Below are 17,604 nucleotides of genomic sequence, written 5' to 3'. Positions count from 1 at the left end.
GTGTTGTGGGTTCTTAAATATTTTATTGTCCATTTAGAATTGAGTTTTGGAAAGGGTTTGTGTTAATTAATGTACAATCTCTGGATAAAACCTTTTTTTAAATGTGTCCCACATGTCCCTACATTAACTTAGAATCCATCCTGAATCCACCCTTTCAGTGGGATCAAGATTATTCTGATTTTCAGTGTCAAAACTAATCTCCACCTTTATTTTTAAACCAACCAACATTCAATGTAGATTCTAGGCAGGATTGTATTACAAAATCCTGATCCCAATTTTTAGGATCAGGATCACAGCTTCTTGTTTTGAAATACACAATTTTGAGATTTAATCCCATCTAATTACTGAAATCCTATCCAAAAAGGTTTTTAAATACTGGGCCCAGATGATAAAGCTGAAAATACAAATTGAGAACCAAACAAAGTATTAATCAGAGTAATAACGACAAGCTTTTCCCTTGCAAATGTAATCGTATTATATCTAGGTTTTCATTTTTACCTCAAAATTATATTTCACCAAATATTTCATGCCTTTTGGGATGTAGATGGACATGAAAACCTGCAATGAGGATATGAAAGTATGCAACAAGCCAAAGCAGCAATGTGAAATGGCCATGCAAAAACTAAATTTGATGGCAATTCACCTTGTGTGGAGTTGTCCACAAACAGCCTGTAGTACTGTACTACAACATTACTGTGAACAACTAGCCTGTTGCGTTGTAGTGACAAAATGAAAAACTCACTGAAATGGAGGCCTCAACACTGTTAATTTTAATCACTGCTGATTAAGGTGTCTGAACACCCACAACACCTTAAGTGTTAGTCATTCAAACAAGCACAATAAATGTTCAGACAACACTTTGTATTTTGAATGTTTTAATATTAGTCACTGTGGGGGAACAGTCCATGATGATTTACCAGAAAGAAAAGAGATTACATTCCTGGATATCCATAAATAGGCTGTACAAATACATCTTAGGTCCACCAACACATATGCTGTAATGCATTCATAATCACAATCAGAATCGTATGAGGGAATTAAATAGCATGTGGCAGACCTGCAACAAGCCTCATAAATGGAAATCCCGAAATCTGTTCTGTTCCTACAACCTCCGCTTTTACAGATCGAAACACCTACACAGTACTCATCACAGGGCGACTCACTAACCTTGTGGAAGAATTTCATTTGGACCACATTAATACTGTGGCAGGACTTGCCCACAGACTCAGTCTGAAGAGTACAGAGACTGGTGTGGCATTTCTACATGGCAGGAAGTCATTTCATTTGTATACACCTTGTTAAAGGAAATGCATTTTCCTGCTTTGTACCAGCAGTCAAGTTCCCTGCTCTCCACCACATTACAGGGGATATCCTGCTTGAAGAAGGAAACAGGGCAAAAAAAAGAAGGAAAAAAAAAAGCAATTTGCATCTGTAAAAATCTAGCTTTCATAAAAGCAGAATCAGTTAAACAACCTGGCGTGTTAGACACCACCCTGGGTGGAGAGTGGAGCCAGCATAGAAGACATCACTCTCTCTATGGGAGATTATCTGCGGTCATTGGTACCAGATTTCCTCTTGCCAGATAGCAGATGTTTGGGCTTGAGGTCGAAAACATGTCTATCAGCCTCTCCTTTTTTGCCCATTCTGTTCATGCCCTTTTGTGAGTTCTTCATTATTGTCTTGACCTTCTTCAACATCTGGGGAGAGAAAGTGTTGCCAAATCAATACAATCATCAAGAAAAATATCTAGCAGTGGTCAGCTGTCAAAGTCTGTAATGAGGCTTGAGACATGGCTGGGCTGACCACACAAATACAGCTGTTGAGCACTGCACATTCAACAATACGTCACTTGCATTCTTAGTAGACGCACATCCTTTGATGCAGCAAAATACGTCATGAAGGAAAATTAGAGCAGTGGTTCCTAAACCAATGGGACCCCCAGCCGGGACCAATGGGACCCCCAATGGGACCCCCAGCCGGAACAAGGAATTTAATGCAACGCAAATTACTTTCCTTGATCCGGGTGGGGGTACGTGAGGAGAGAACTGGGAACCACCGGTTTATGGTGAAATGGCCTGTACAAGAATGCAACAGCAGCACCGATAGCCTTCAGGTAGCAAGAACTGCTGCACCCACACAGGCGAACGCAAACACGAGTCAGATGCGTACCTTTGCATCTCGGACTCCGGACTTGTCCCTCGGGGGGCGGGAAGCACTCTGGCTGCGGGTTCGGGATGTGGGGGCCTGGGATACCTCCCGCTTGCGTTTCTTGGCGACGCTCCTGGATCTGCGGGCCTGTGCTACATAATGAGTCTGAAAGAGAGGGGAGAACAGAGAGATCCAAAACTAAGCCAAGCCCCACACATCTACCTCACCAATTATAGGTCTTGCAATACTTTCATGGTCCCATTCCCTGACATTCAAGAACCCGTGCAACCTGTGAGAGGTTATATCATGAGTGTTGTGGTGTGCTAATAAAACAGTAGAAAACAGCCCCAATATCAATGAAGATTAACAATGCCTCAGGATCACCTCTTAAATCTGATCAGGGAACAGAAAGGGAAGCTTTTGGAAATTTGGGGAAAAGAAAGTAAATCACCTTACAAGACCTCTGTAAAAAAAAAGACTTTATTTTATCAGTCTAAATTTGAGGATTTGAGTGAAGGAACCCATGGCCCATGGCAACAACTGTAAACACCGCCACACCCCCACTCGTAATCCACCAAACTACTCACATCGTCTGTGTTGTTCATATCAAGGCCAAGATCACCCATCTCTTTCTCTAGGGTCTTCCTCTCCACCTGCAACATCAGAAGAGAGACCATGAATTCAAATGCACCCTGCCAGTTCATCTACCCAACGTTCATCCAAATATTTATGCTCAAATTATATTAAATTCATCCTCATTATTACAGATTATTCATTCATTTTAAAGGAGATTATTTATAGACTCATTTATAAGCCTACTAATTTAAGGCTTAATACATTTAGCATGCATTTAAATACGTATAACTATATGAACTTAAAGGGACTACTTTAACCTTGAATGACTGCAATCAATAATAATGAATAATTAAAACAGCTACTACACTGCTATACATGCATACATACATGCAGTCAGAACCAGACATTTCACAGCCATGACTATCATGATAATCAGATTTCAATTAGAGATTGGTTTACTATAACCATCTATTAATGTGAAAAACCACTCGTAACTCGCAGTGATTTGTAATAGGAATACATGTTCATCAAAGCTTATTTAAAAGATTCAGCCCCATAAAATAAGGAAGGTCCAAGATGCTCTGTGACATTACTATGAGTAAATATCAGGAATAAAAATGTGGAGGGGAGTGAAGTCACCGAGCGCAGACTCATTAGTTGTACCTTTTTGGCGGTTCGGGGCATCCTGGGGCCATGAATGTCCTTCTCTCTGGAATGCAAAACTTTCAGTTGCTTCTTCTCACGGATCTGCTTGGCCAACTGCCTGATCTCCTGCATCTCCTCGTCCTCGCTCTCCTCGTCAGAGTCGTACTCCCCGGCCTTCTCCTTGAGCTCCTCCTCTTTCTCCAGCTCCTCGAGTTTCTGTGGCAGGGAGATTAGGGAAATGAGGGCCAGAATCCAAACTGGTCCTTCTCTAACCAACCCCACCCCACCCCACCCACCCAGAGGTACCCAGCCTTGAGTGTCAGTGAGACTGCACTGACCTTCATTATTTCAGGGTCAATGTAATCGGCAATGTTGTGGCCTTCCCATATTTCAGGGATTGTGTCCTTCTTCTCCTCCTCATTCATCAGGTCCCAGTATTCTGGAAGATTCCAACGATACGTTAGGTCAGTAAAAATATACAATGATGACACTGCTCAGCAGAACTACACACTGGTGCGAGAGCAGTGTGGCATTAAATTAGCTCAGATATTGCAATAGTTTGTGTCAAATTAACCCAAAGACATTCTAGTTGAAGTAAAATAAAAAAAACTTACTCTGGAGATCCAGAACATAATCATCACCTAGCTCCATCTCCAGATCTTTCTCCTGAAAAAGAATAATGGGAAATTAGTCTGATCCAACCCAATAGCCTACCTTTGTGCAAAATGACAGAATCCTCTCAACTCATCTCCATGGTGTTGGTGTGTACATCAGTGTCATCACAATTTCAGAGGGGTATGCTACACTTCGTGGATGTTCATACCAGTTTGCGTTTAGGCGCATCGACATCCATTGCCTTCCTGCGAGCCATGGCACCTTCCGGAATAAAAGGAGGTCGCTCCTGTTGGAAAGTGCAAGAGAAACTGAAATGAAATGACATTGGCTGACTGAGCTCCATGAAGACCAGGAGCCGCTCAGAATGGTCTCAAAGTCTGACTTAAGAGTTAAAAAATTCTCATCAAAAAGTATGACCTAGGTGCTGTGCATAACAGAGCTGAGACCATTTTTTTGGAAAGAGTAAGCAGCATTCTTAGGTGCTGATCTCAGTTCAATTCACAGCACACTCAAGTGCCGTAAAGAGGAACTACAATGACGCCACCCATGAATCAGCCAATAGCAAGCCTTCATAGAACAGCCCATTGAATGAACTGGAAGGATTAGCTATTTGTTTGTGCCTCCATTCAATGTATATTAAAAAAGGAACATGCTAATCATATCACAACCAATTGTTAAGAGCTGTAGGTAGCAAAGACTTTAATACGTGGTACGTTGAGATAATAATGTAAGGCAAAGATCTAATTGACGTAGCAAGAAAGTGTAAATTAGAGGAATGTAATGAGATGATACATCGAGGCCTCCTTTCCACATCACAAAAGATTTCGATTTATAATGAGAATTTCAGAGCCACTGGTAGCCCAAGTCACAGGACTTGTCCGATACTCATCTCACAAGACGTGAGCCGTAAATAACAAAATGGATTAAGCCCTTAATTAATAATAAACGATAATCAGTGTACATTACATTATCCTGGATTGCTGTGTTGAAACAAGGCCCTAGACAGGCTAAAAGCCGATGCGCAACACTACTGTACAATATACGCCGTATCCGTCATCTCCTGACGGAGAAAGCCATCCAGCTCCTAGTCCAGGCGCTCGTCATTTCCCGCCTGGATTACTGCAACTCCCTCCTAGCTGGTCTCCCAGCTTGTGCCATCAAGCCCCTCCAGCTGGTCCAGAATGCTGCAGCCCGCCTGATCACCAATCAGCCCAGGTCGGCTCATGTTACTCCGCTTCTCATTGGCCTCCACTGGCTTCCTATTGCTGCATGCATCCGATTCAAGGCCCTAGTGTTGGCATTTCAGGCTGCTAAGGGAACTGCCCCACCCTACATACAATCCTTGATCACTCTCTACTCCCCAGCTAGACCACTCCGGTCTGCCAGCTCTGGTCGCCTTATGGTTCCCTCACTACGAGCATCTGGCGGTCGAGCTGCACGTTCACGCCTGTTTTCCGTTCTGGTACCTCAGTGGTGGAATGACTTGCCTACCACTGTCAGGACAGCAGAATCCCTCCCCCTATTTCGACGCAGACTAAAAACACACCTCTTCAAACTTCATACCTTAGTCCTCCCTCCTGATTTCCCCCGCCCCCCTTTCTGATATCCCTATCTCTCCTGTCTAACCCCCCCCCAAATTTTTATTTTCTTTTTTTAATTGCACTTATGATGACTATATGCTTAAAACAGCACTTCCTATGTATTTTCCTAGTTATGGATGTGATGCTTTGACTTGTGGAAGAACCTATGCACTATGACTAAAATGTAAATGTAAATGTACTGTTCTGTTAAGCAGAAATTCAGTGGACCTAGTGCCGCTTAAGAGAGAAATTAGTTTGGAGAAAAACGTCCAAATATTAAATGCCATCTTAAATCACAGACTGTGACAGAGACCGTTATGTGACAAGCCCATTTATTTTTCCCATAGCGAAATTGTGCTTTGACCCAGAAATCCATATATGGGCAATGGTTTGCTCTGGGTTACGTCAGACTTCCAAGGCCTATACTGCAAAACAGTTCTATAACCCAGTGCAGATGTCATACAGGCTCACATTTCACCAACAGCTTAGGTTTTTGTAAAACATGGCCTTTTACAGCAGTTATGCACACTGAAGTAAAGCAGAAGCCTTTTACAGCAGTTACACCGACTGAAGTATAGAAGAAGCCTTTTACAGTAGTTACACATACTGAAGTAAAGCAGAGGCCTTTTACAGCAGTTATGCATACTGAGGTAAATCAGGGGCCTTTTACAGCAGTTATGCATACTGAGGTAAATCAGGGGCCTGTTACAGCAGTTATGCATACTGAGGTAAATCAGGGGCCTTTTACAGCAGTTATGCATACTGAGGTAAATCAGGGGCCTTTTACGACAGACATACACACTAACGTAAAGCAGAGGCCGGTTACAGCAGTTACACACACTGACCTTCTCATCCCTCTTGGCAGGCAAAGCCAGGTGCAGCCTGTTGAGAACGTCATGCACCTTCTTTCCTCTCATTTTCGTCTCGACACGATGAGTAAGCAGCTTATCACAAGCCTGCAATTAAAGAGAAAATTTGATTGTGAAATCATCTAATTGGTGCATGCAGAGTCAGGAGGTTATAGGATTAGTGGTCAGAATTCATGATTTCTGGCCATCAATGATTCACAATTTTGAAAAGCACTATTTTGATCTAGACAGTAGACTATATTGATTAGTTTGTATTCGTCAATGATTGACAAGTGACACCACATGCTCACGCATCAACAACAGGAGCCTCCCACCTCCACCAAGACATCCCTAAAATGGAGAATTGATTAATATGCTCAAATTTGCCTGTGAATGAATTTCTCACCTCGGTTTTGACCTGAATCACCCCCTCTTCGGTCAACGTGCTGGTTTCGATCACAGAAATGCCCTCAGCAATGATATCTGTAAAGATTTTCTGCGACAAGACAGAAACATGAACAAAAAAATAGGAAAAAAACAAAAAAGTGCAGGCTGTTGGTAAAATGGCCAACTATAGACCTGTTTGGCCAACTACTTTTCAGTAGAGCAATAACCACATTTCTCAAGACCCAGGTAAAAAAAAGTCGAGCCAGGTTGTTGGCTGAACAATGTGATCAATTGTTAATCAGTATGGTCCAATCAGGTTCTTGATTTTCATTTTCCCTTCCAGCCATAAAAGTGATGTCATCAAAACAATTTGTAATCCCGTTGCCAGCACCACTACGGCTACTCTAAAAATTTGTAAAAGGTCAAGATTAGCTCAGAAGGATACGCAAAATAAATAAGTGTATTGAGACCCAATGTGCCGTATGCAGTATAATACGGCTCAGCACAAGACTCATTGCAAAATAATGTTGAAAGACCTGGTCAACTTGACCATAGTGCACTGCAGCCAACACACTAACCTGGTTCTCCTCCGAGAGCTCGTTTATCTTCTTCACATCACACTTGTTGGCCACCACGATCAAAGGCTAAAGCAGAAAAAACAGCAGCCCAAGCATTCGGTTTAATTCAGACAAAACATGGAACCTGATTTAATAAGAGGCTACACAAACCCCCTTTCCATCAAGGTCTGCATGTATTCTAAAGAACAGTTTATGAAAACGGTCTCAATAAACTGTAAGGTATCCATCTCCAGTTCTCCATGCATAACTCAACCCTGCAAGGAGGCAGTTTGTAGCATCAGCTTGAGCTAACCTACAACCCCTGGCAAAAATGATGGAATCAGCACACTTAGAGGATGTTCATCCAGCTTTTTTACTTCATAGAAAATAACAAATCACAGATCTGACACAAAACTAATTTTGTTTAACAGCTGAACAGTCTGGCTTCATGAAACATACCTCAAACAAATTTGATTAAAATATTTTAATTCATGACATACTTTTTTCCAGATCAAGTAGAGGAAGAAATTATGGAATCACTCAATGTTGAGGAGAGAATTATGGAATCACTTTATAATTTGTATTTGTAAAACAAATACCAGCATATGCAAATTAGTCGACAGTTAAAAGGGAGTGTTTGCAGACCTTAACAAGCTGTTGGACTTGGCTAATTGATGGGAAACATGGCTCCAAGAAGAGAGCTGTCAGTTGAAACAACAGAAAAGATTATGAAACTCCTTCAAGAAGGAAATGTGGCAAAAGATGTTGTGGCAAAAATGTTGGTCGTTCCCAGTCAGCTGTGTTTTGGTGCAAGTATAAACAAAATGGGAAGGTTATAAAAGGAAAACATACAGGTAGACCACGGAAGTAGTCAAAGTGTCAGGATAGAAAACTCAAATCAATATGCCTTGAAAATAGAAAATGCACAATGCTTGCGACAGAACTGTAAGAAATCGGCTGAATGAAATGGGATTTACATACAGAAAAGCCAAACGAAAACCAGCACTAACACCTAAACAGAAGAAAACAAGGTGGCAGAAGGCTAAAGAGGAGAAATCATGGAGTGTGGATGATTGGATGAAAGTGATATTCAGTGATGAATCACAAATCTGCATTGGACAAGGCGATGATGCTGGAGGTTTTGTCTGGTGCCGTTCCAATGAAACATACATAGATAACTGCCTGAAGAAAACAAGCAAATTTCCCCAGTCATTTATGATATGGGGCTGCATGTCAGGTCAAGGACTAGGGGAGATAGCAATCAAAACAATTAACAAACCCCCCCAAAAAAACATAACAGTCAATGCACAGTTGTACATTGAAATCTTAGACACTTTTCTCATTCTATCGATAGAAAATAGGTTTGGTGATGAGGAAGTCATTTTTCAGGATGACAATGCATCTTGCCACAGAGCAAAGAGTGTGAAAGCTTTTCTTCAGAACTCAACTCAATGACATGGCCAGCAAACAGTCCGGATCTTAATCCGATAATAAAAAATATATGGTGGAAATAAATAAAAAATGTTCCATGACAAGGCTCCATCATGCAAAGCTGATCTGTCGACCGCTGTTTGAGAAAGCTGGAACCAGCTTGATGGAGAATATTGTTTTTCATTAGTGCAGTCCATGCCTTGAAGAATTCAGGCCATCATAAAAATCCAAGGAGGAGCAAGAAAGTATTAATTGATTCCATAATTTTTTCCCCCTCAACATTGAGTGATTCCATAATTTATTTCCTCTACTTGATTCCATCATTTTTGCCAGGGGTTGTATCAACAGATTTACCTGCATGCTCATGGTGCCGTTTAGCTTCAAAATGGCATATGCCCCATCAATTCCTTTTTCAAACGGCAAATACATCAGTCAACCGCAGCCCCCAAGAACACACAAACTGGATTTCAAGATAATTTATCCATTACATTATGTTAGTTATTTACCTGACGCTTTTACCCAATGTGACTTACAGTTGATTTGACTAAGCAGGGGCTAATCTCCCCATGGAGCAATGTGGGGTTAAGGGCCTTGCTCAAGGGCTCACACTTGCATGGATCTTATTGTGGTTTCACTGGAGTTTGAACTAGCAACATTATGGGTCCCAGTCAAGCAACTTAGCCACTAGGCTATAGGCAGCTCCAGGTTTCATAGTCAGTTTCATATCCCTGATGTTCCGTGTCCAGGAGCATATGGGCACAGGGAGCCAGCTCACCTTGTTGGCGAAGAGGGGCTTGATGTTGTTAAAGAGCTCCAGCTGCTGCTCCAGGGTGTGGCCGCACTGCTCGGACACGTCCATGACGTACAGCACGGCCGAGCGCAGGTGGGCCAGGGCGGTGATGGCTTGCATCTCGATGGTGTTCCTCTCCTCCAGCGGGTGGTCCAGGATCCCAGGGGTGTCAACCACCTGGGGCAGGGGGTCACCATCAAGTATTTAGACACACTACTGTCTACACGCAACACAATCCCCCACTATAGTTTAGCAGGTGAGCCTGCCATGTAACCAAGTGGTGGTATGATTAAGACATTAGGTTTGACATTAAGTAGGAGACAAAAACAACAAAAACAGAAATAATGAAATAAACAGCAATAACACTGGGCATCCAGTCAATAGCTTGGAGGTTCTCAGGTAGGACACCTGCAACTACAGTGCCTGAAACTTACGATCTCTTTCAGTAAAATAGTCCAACGGCGTAAATAGATGTACAAGGCAAGCTACGTTAATTGTCCAGTTGAAAACAAACAAACAAACAGGGCCTTGAAGCATTGAGATGGGGGGGGGGGGGGGGGGGGCGGGTTGAGTTGAGATAGGAATAGCTTGAGACGTGAACTCACCTGCCAGCGTAGGTACTTGTAGTCCATGTGGCCGACAAACAGGGATTTGGTGGTGAAAGCATATGGCTGTACCTCCACATCCGCTCTGGTTACCTGGGAAACATGTAAGCCAGGTTATAATGCAAGACATTTTAACAATTCTAATGATAAACAAACATGATAAATTCTAAAATAGGATCAATGTGAACATGAGCTGAAGACACCCGATACCTTGTTGATGAAGCTTGACTTGCCAACATTGGGGTAGCCACACAACAGGAGGGTTCTTGTGTTGGGATCAATGGTTGGCAAACGGGAGAGATGCTGCCGCACTAAAGGACAAATGGAAAAAGAGTCTTACCTTCTAGTCTTGGTTCGCACATTTATTTTTTGTATTTAAAAAAGTGATAGTAAGGAATGCCACCCTGCACTGGCTTTATTGAACCAACTAAGACCAACACAATTGTATTGTACTTTTTCGCCAGACACTTATTAATGACAGCAAACAAAGCTTGCAGTTTGGGAGAGTGACCCACCTGAATAATCACAGACGGAATTCTGGTCAACTACCTCACAAAAGCTTTGAGAAGTATTTAAATCCAAAACGATTACCTTGCTCCAGGTACTCCAGGCTCTGTTTCTGCCTCTTCAGGATGGTACACATCCTGCCCAGAGCTGCCCGCTTCAGCTGCTTACAGCGGTACAGGGAATCCCCGTACTTCATTAGCCTCACATAGTCCTTGGCAACACTGCCATAACAAACACAACAAGAGCCTGCTTCAGCCATCACTTTTAAAAACAAAAATGCAAATAGAAGTCACACTTAATCAATCACAAATAACAAAGGCACTTAATTAACTTTTTCCAACGTGCACAACTCGACATCAACTCATAATACTGCTTTGTTGATGATTTAGATTTTAAAGCTACAATAGGTCATTTCGGACTTCAAGAGGAACTGCAGCAACAAACAACCTCAAACCACAACACTGTTTATCCCTCACCCTTCTCTGTGAATATGCCATTGGCTGTGGCAATTACAACCAATGAGCTTGAATTATTGTACATCTGTACAATGTTTTGGTTTTGAAACCCAAATTTAAGGACTATAAACACAGGCAGAGGGTGAGTCAACATGTCAGTGAGCCTTCAATGATGGGAATGGTCTTGTAACAATGTTTAACACAAAAATCTTACCAATTGTATCTTTAAGCAATGACATTACACTACATTACATATAACCATCCTTAATCCTGAGAGAAATTAAAAATAAAACCAAAAAAGGGTCCAACTCAAGGATAAAGCAGTGGGATCCCACTTGCAACTACAGCCTTGTTCCAATCCCTGCTCCTTGAACATTAAAATGCCCCTGCAACCACTTATTTGTAATGTCACTCCAATTCCCATACTCCACGAACATCACAGATTGAAGTCTTACTTGTCAATCAGATTCTTTGCTATGTTTATCTGTCCCAGGGCCAGCTTGTAGTGGTCTTTATCATACAGCACATTCATCAAGTCAGCATAAAACGGGTGAATGTCCTGAGAAAATACAAAATAAATATTCAATGCACTTAAAACGGAAGGATCAACATAAATGTGCTGTATAAATAATGTTTTCTAAATGAAATAAATTAATCTGTACTTACGTCCAGCTTTGGGAAGTCCGTCAGGATTTGAGAAAGCCTGTCGTGATAGTTTTGCTGGGTGAATTTCACTTTTCTCATGTAGAAATGCCTGATGCGATGGATCTGATAGTGCTTATGTACAACCGTGGGGGTTTTCCTTTGGGTTTTCGATAATGTGATGTCTATGAAATCCTACGAAGATGGTGGAGGAAAAATACAAATTAACAAGTAGTGGCCAAGTAATCTAGCACCTACGCAAATACCTGAAAACCAGAATTCCAGCCGTAAATAAGATTTGGACTGACTAAAACCTCAATGTTGCACAAATTGATTATCGTGGTAACCATCGAATGTCATTAGTAATGAGTTGACCGTTAGCTAACGTTAGCTAACCAACAAGCGCACGTAAGAAAATGTCTAATGATTCTCGCTCAACTTGCTAAATATTAGAAATGTATCCACTGACAGCCTTAGGCACAAGTATTTTCGCCTCAGTTGTTGCCGTGCAATAACAGTATTCACTGATAAAATGCAATGAAAGTATCGTATGATTAACGACGCTAACAGACATTCTAACGTGCTGATTTTGGTAACCAGCTAGCTTGCTAGCAAATTAGACGTCGGCTCCACGAGTTCAAAACACGTGTCTGATACAGTCAGTGCCTACCCGCCTAAAGACTTATATTTCCCGACTCTACAAAAGCTCAGACTTGAACAAATCCATAAATAACCTAAACATTAAGGCAAAATAAAAGAGTAGAGCTTGTACCTTTGCGGTGGGAACCACCATAATCTTCTTAAAGTTATAAAGAGCCATCGTTATTCGGTCCTCCTCGGGTGGAAGGTAACCAGCGAAAGGAAAAAGAAGGAGTTTAACAATTCTACTTCCGGTTATTTAATGTGCATTTCAAAATAAAAGTTCGACCTTCCATTATGTTTGCACTGGTTGGATCTTCCTTTGAAAATAGCTACATTGATGTATCACTGGTTTCAAAACCAATCTCAATCTCAAATTGGGCCATTTCTGTGTTTTGGATACCGCTAGAAAATGTATGCAAAAATAACCCAAATCAAACACATCCCTACACAAGACCAGTTATTCTGTAGAGAATTCAGAAATAGATCTGCTTCTTATAATTTCATTTCTGATAGTATGTCAAAATATATACAACCATTTATAGGGGCGGCCAGTAGTGTAGTGGTTAAGGTACATGACTGGGACCCATAAGGTCGGTGGTTCTGTAGGGGAAAATTCACAGAACGAAAGATCTCTCTCCTAAAAGCATGATAACCAATCACAAGTCAAAATCAGACTCCGCCTTAGTGAGCAGGCTGGTTCCTCCAAAACTCTCGACGATGTGTGCTAAAAGTTTATCAATATATCTGTATTAAAGTTTGATATGTACCCTGTATAGTTTCAAACTGATTAACTGCTAAATTGTGCTAGGATTACACAGTGAGCCCAGCCAGCTGGCAGGGGGGGGCCCCGTCTTGAACTGTGTACTGTGTAGACCAAACTGTCAAGGACACGGGCAGAGCAAGATATGACTGTACAGCTGATTTCTCCGGGACTCTCAATGTTTTATGCCAGAAGTGTATCTATTTGACCTTGAACATTAATTATAGCTGAGCTTATGAAAACGCAAGGAACCACAGTGAAAACTGTTGAAATGAGAGCAAAGAATAATTAATCAAATGTTTAGTATGTCTGTATATTAGAAAAGTATATTAGAAGTGAATATTAATGAAATGTTTAGTTTGTCTGCATATTTTCAATGATTACTGCTGCTTAGTTTGTCTTATAAAAGCGAAAGATACAGAGTGACGTGTATGGATGACGTGTTAGAGGGAGGGCATCCAGAACTTTATGAGGTCTGGTAGTTTGCCAAGAGCAGGTGCGGGGTGAAGTGAGGACACGTAGTTGGCAGAATGCCCTGAACTTTGTACAGAGTTGGCAGAGCATAAGGACCGTTGGCAATTTTCCACAATGACGTTGTGGGAGGAGCGTTGGGAGGAGTTACGATAAGAAAAGTGTGGGTGATTTGCCAGAATGAGGTTTGAGGAGGAGTTGTAGGTGGAGTAACTGTGTATAAAATGGGTGTACAAATGACAGTCGGGGTTCAGTTCTGGAGAGCTGATCCGGCTTTATGCACGTGTGCTAATAAAGTCTGATTTTCCTGAAGATCTTGCTGCCTGGTGTCGTCTTTTCCCTCGCGAAGATGTTTTTCGACAAACTGAAGATTTGGACTCTGTCGTTTCCTAGACACGACAGTTCAATCCCAGGTGTAGCCAAAATAACATCCGCGCGGCCGGTGGGCCCTTAACCCTGCATTGCTCCAGGGGAGGATTGTCTCCTGCTTATTCTAATCTAATGTAATGTAATTTTCATCTCAGATTTCTTTGTGGATGATTCTGGTGGCACTTTCCCATACAGGTGCCAAACCTTTGCGTCGTGATTGCTTTGGATTTTTCATATTTATGGGCTATCTGTCAATTTGGGAGACAATAAGGTGACACACAATGGGTCTCATTCATGAAACGTGAGCTGAACGAATTTGTGTGTAAAATGCGAGTAGAGGGAAATTTACGGGTTTTTGGCATTCATCAATATTTTAGTAGCTCCGATCTTTTCGTAGCTACTAACAAAATCTACACCTGCTGCTGACCACGCGTAGTGCTTGTGTAAATTCAAGAATGCACATAAATAATGCTTGTCACTATTGGAAATTTACGTTTTTATTCATATTGCGCTGTTATGTAAACAATACGCAGATGCCTTTGATATGAACATGACAATTAAAAATATAATACATTTAGTTAAATTAGTTGGCAATTAGCAGGTTTAAGATCCAGATTAGGTTCATGATTGTGAATTATCTATGAAAATCAACTCAATAGATTACACATTCTTTGTGATGCATTTGCTTACATAAACCGGAAAAACTTTCATTCCGTTAATGTGCAACTGATCTGTGAGGCACACGCTGCTACTCAGGCCGTTGTGGAGCGCACAAACGGGGTCTTGAAGGCAAGATGGATCTGCCTGGACAATAAAGGTGGTACCCTTCTTTATGCACCCGTGAAGGTGTGCAAAATAATATTAGCCTGCTGTGTCCTGCACAATGTGGCCATTAAACAGGGCATTCCCCTACCTGAAGTCCCCAATGCAGAGGAACGACTGCCTCCGGAACCAGCTCTTGGGCCTCGAAATGCGGCTGCTATAGACACGCCAGCGACTTGTAGAGCAATTTCAAGGTAAGTGTTGCTAAGACTGAATAAGCTGTGCACATTTTAGGCCGACAAGCTTTGCAAAAAGTTAGTTTCATTTGTATTTTGTTTTATATTTATATACAACATCCTGTTTCAGTAGGCTACCTCAGTTCATTTTCAGGTCATGCTCTTTAAAATGTATACAAATAGGCTATATTTAATTATCAGAGTAAAAGAGAGTAGCTTGATTATCTTGTAGTAAATAAGTGTTTTCCCAGGATAAACACAGACATCACACAATACTGACAACATAACACTTTATTGTTGAGGACGCAAAAGTGCCTTGCAGATTTCCTTCAAGCTGGTGTTAATTTCTTGGAGGGACGTGTTGATTTGGTTGACTGCTGTAAGTAGACTTTCTTGATTCCTCAGGACCTCATCCGTAAGGACAGCCGGATCACCTCTTCGGCCTCGGTACCTGGGTGCAGCAGGAGCAGCAGCGGCGGCAGCAGGTGGTGGAGCCACATCATGGGAGGAGCACTCGCCAGCTAGAAATATGACACAACGTTTGTTTTTTTTCGTTTTATGTGTGGCTCTTTTTTCATTTGAAAGAAACATTAAATAAATCTTATTTGAAAAATCTTTAATTTACGTTGGCTGCAGACTGACTTATTTTTACATTACATTACGTTACATTACGTGGCAGACGCTCATATCCAGAGCGACGTACAACAAAGTGCAAATCAAACACAAGAACACGTGCAAAAGTGGACCTGAGAGGACAGTACAGTTCCGAGTGCTAGTGTAAACATACAGAAATTCAGAACCCTTGAAGAGTTGTTTGGAGCTGTATAGTATAAAACAGAGCTTTAGGCTATTAAGATTCAAATAATTTGAAGACGATGCATACAAAACTGCAGTGGGCTATACGCTATCCGTATCCTTTCTTGAAATGAATGTTAAATAGCTCTACATTCCGACACTGATATCCATTACGCACCATATCGCACAATATAACATTACTGGTTTCCCGTTTCCACTTCATTCAATCCGAAGAGAAACCCCCACAAATGTTCTGTTTGTTTGGTGGGACTGTACGACCTAGGTTAAACTACACTAACCACTAAGCTATCAGTGATGGTATTCAGAATGTATTATGATACAACAATTATCACCTTACCATCTGGGTTTGATGTTGTCTCCAGTGGAGGCATGTCGGTGTCTCCGTCAGGTATAATTCCTAACAGAGAGGTCTCCCCAATGCCAGCGATGCGCTCGTCAGCAGGTGATATTTGTGCCTGTGAGCCTCCTCCTCCTGTGGCTGATGCATGTTTTTTTTTGTGCTCTTATGCGTTTCTTTGCCTTCAGTTTCATGTCAAACCATTTACGTTTAACCTCGGATATGGTTCTATTGTCTACAGAGGCAACATTAACAGCATCTGTCACCTCCTTCCAGGCCTTCGCTTTGCCTGTCCCTGTCACAACACCACTACTGATAGAAGAAAATAAAACATTTTTTACTCAATAAAATATATATTTCACCCAAGATTATTTCGGAAAATTTTTTTTTTTTTTCTTTCTTTCTTTCTCTCTCTTTCCTTGTTTGCGCCATGATGACTGACAGGTCGACTGGATGCGTCTACACCTCCTTATATGGCAATCATTGTCTATTCATGGGCGGGGATTTATGCTAATTGCTGATTACCGGGAGCGCGCTTTCACTTTACGATGGATTGGCATTCATGATCATACACATGTGTTTACGATCAGATCTGGGTTTCCCGCGGCGTTCATGAATCCGGAGTAGGTTTTTAGTAGCGTGGACGTTTATGTGGAAATCTGCACATAGACTTACTAACGTTTCATGAATGAGACCCAATGTGTCAACATTTTCCTTTTGCAATCATTTACCGTTTATTTAAATTGTCAATTCGACCCCAAACATAAAAGCATAAACTCTTAACATAATAGGACAGTTAAATGAACCTCCTGGTGTAAAAACGAATGAATCACAAAAAACAATGTTGCAAGTGAGATGTTTGCATTTGCTGAAAGCCTCAAAAGACAGGAAATTACATTTATCAGCCCAAACACTAATATCAGTCTGCTTTCCATCAAGGTATCAGCACAAATCTTTAACAACGTGCTACAGTCCTGTAGTTTATATTCAGTTTGTGCAGAATAAAACTTTATAATTTATACCCAATTATTTGCATAGCATTACCATGGCAGCATATTATTATTTTGATAAATTCAACAGATACAAAATTAATTGTATATATTACTGTCATGAACTGGCTCATGGTTCATACAAATAGTCAGGAGGGAGAACATACACGGGTGGTCAATATAAAGAAAAGGATTTATTAACTTAACAACAAGTAACATAAATGAAGTGCAATCAGTAGAAATCAGTGATGTCTGTAAATGCCTGGGTGTGTGAACAACAAAAAAGTAACAACTGATCATTCAAACTAACCAATAAACAAACAATGAAGCACATGTGGGAGCTGAGAGACTGAAAGAGACTGAGCCAGCTGGTTAAATAGGAGCTTCAATCCCACCACCCAGGTGAGCCTCCCCTCACTAGCGACCTCTGCATGGC

At 41.4% G+C, this 17,604-nt stretch overlaps 1 protein-coding gene across 1 annotated transcript; it reads right to left on the bottom strand.

Moving 5' to 3' along the window:
- Positions 1 to 858: 858 nt before the first annotated feature.
- On the bottom strand, positions 859 to 12,678 carry gtpbp4 (GTP binding protein 4). The gene is made up of 17 exons (XM_061238278.1): positions 12,559 to 12,678; positions 11,811 to 11,981; positions 11,600 to 11,703; positions 10,774 to 10,910; positions 10,393 to 10,493; positions 10,183 to 10,275; positions 9,563 to 9,754; positions 7,378 to 7,443; positions 6,819 to 6,908; positions 6,410 to 6,520; positions 4,193 to 4,270; positions 3,984 to 4,035; positions 3,708 to 3,808; positions 3,388 to 3,585; positions 2,736 to 2,801; positions 2,170 to 2,313; positions 859 to 1,697 (listed from the first exon to the last, which is right to left on the bottom strand). Exons 1-17 carry the CDS (start codon positions 12,604 to 12,606, stop codon positions 1,545 to 1,547), a joined length of 1,905 nt encoding a protein of 634 aa, XP_061094262.1. The 5' UTR covers positions 12,607 to 12,678; the 3' UTR covers positions 859 to 1,544.
- Between the last annotated feature and the right edge of the window lie 4,926 nt (positions 12,679 to 17,604).

This window comes from Conger conger, chromosome 4 (assembly GCF_963514075.1).
Source record: "Conger conger chromosome 4, fConCon1.1, whole genome shotgun sequence".
Lineage (NCBI taxonomy): Eukaryota > Metazoa > Chordata > Actinopteri > Anguilliformes > Congridae > Conger > Conger conger.
This window is presented reverse-complemented; position numbering and strand designations above follow the sequence as displayed.

Excerpts from the sequence above, each read along its gene's own strand:
- gtpbp4 (XM_061238278.1), bottom strand. The coding sequence starts at position 12,606 with ATGGCTCTTTATAACTTTAAGAAGATTATGGTGGTTCCCACCGCAAAG. Across the intron at positions 2,802-3,387 it reads TGCCCCGAACCGCCAAAAAG|GTGGAGAGGAAGACCCTAGA; the intron begins GTACAACTAATG and ends CTGATGTTGCAG. Across the intron at positions 2,314-2,735 it reads ATATGAACAACACAGACGAT|ACTCATTATGTAGCACAGGC; the intron begins GTGAGTAGTTTG and ends CCTCTCTTTCAG.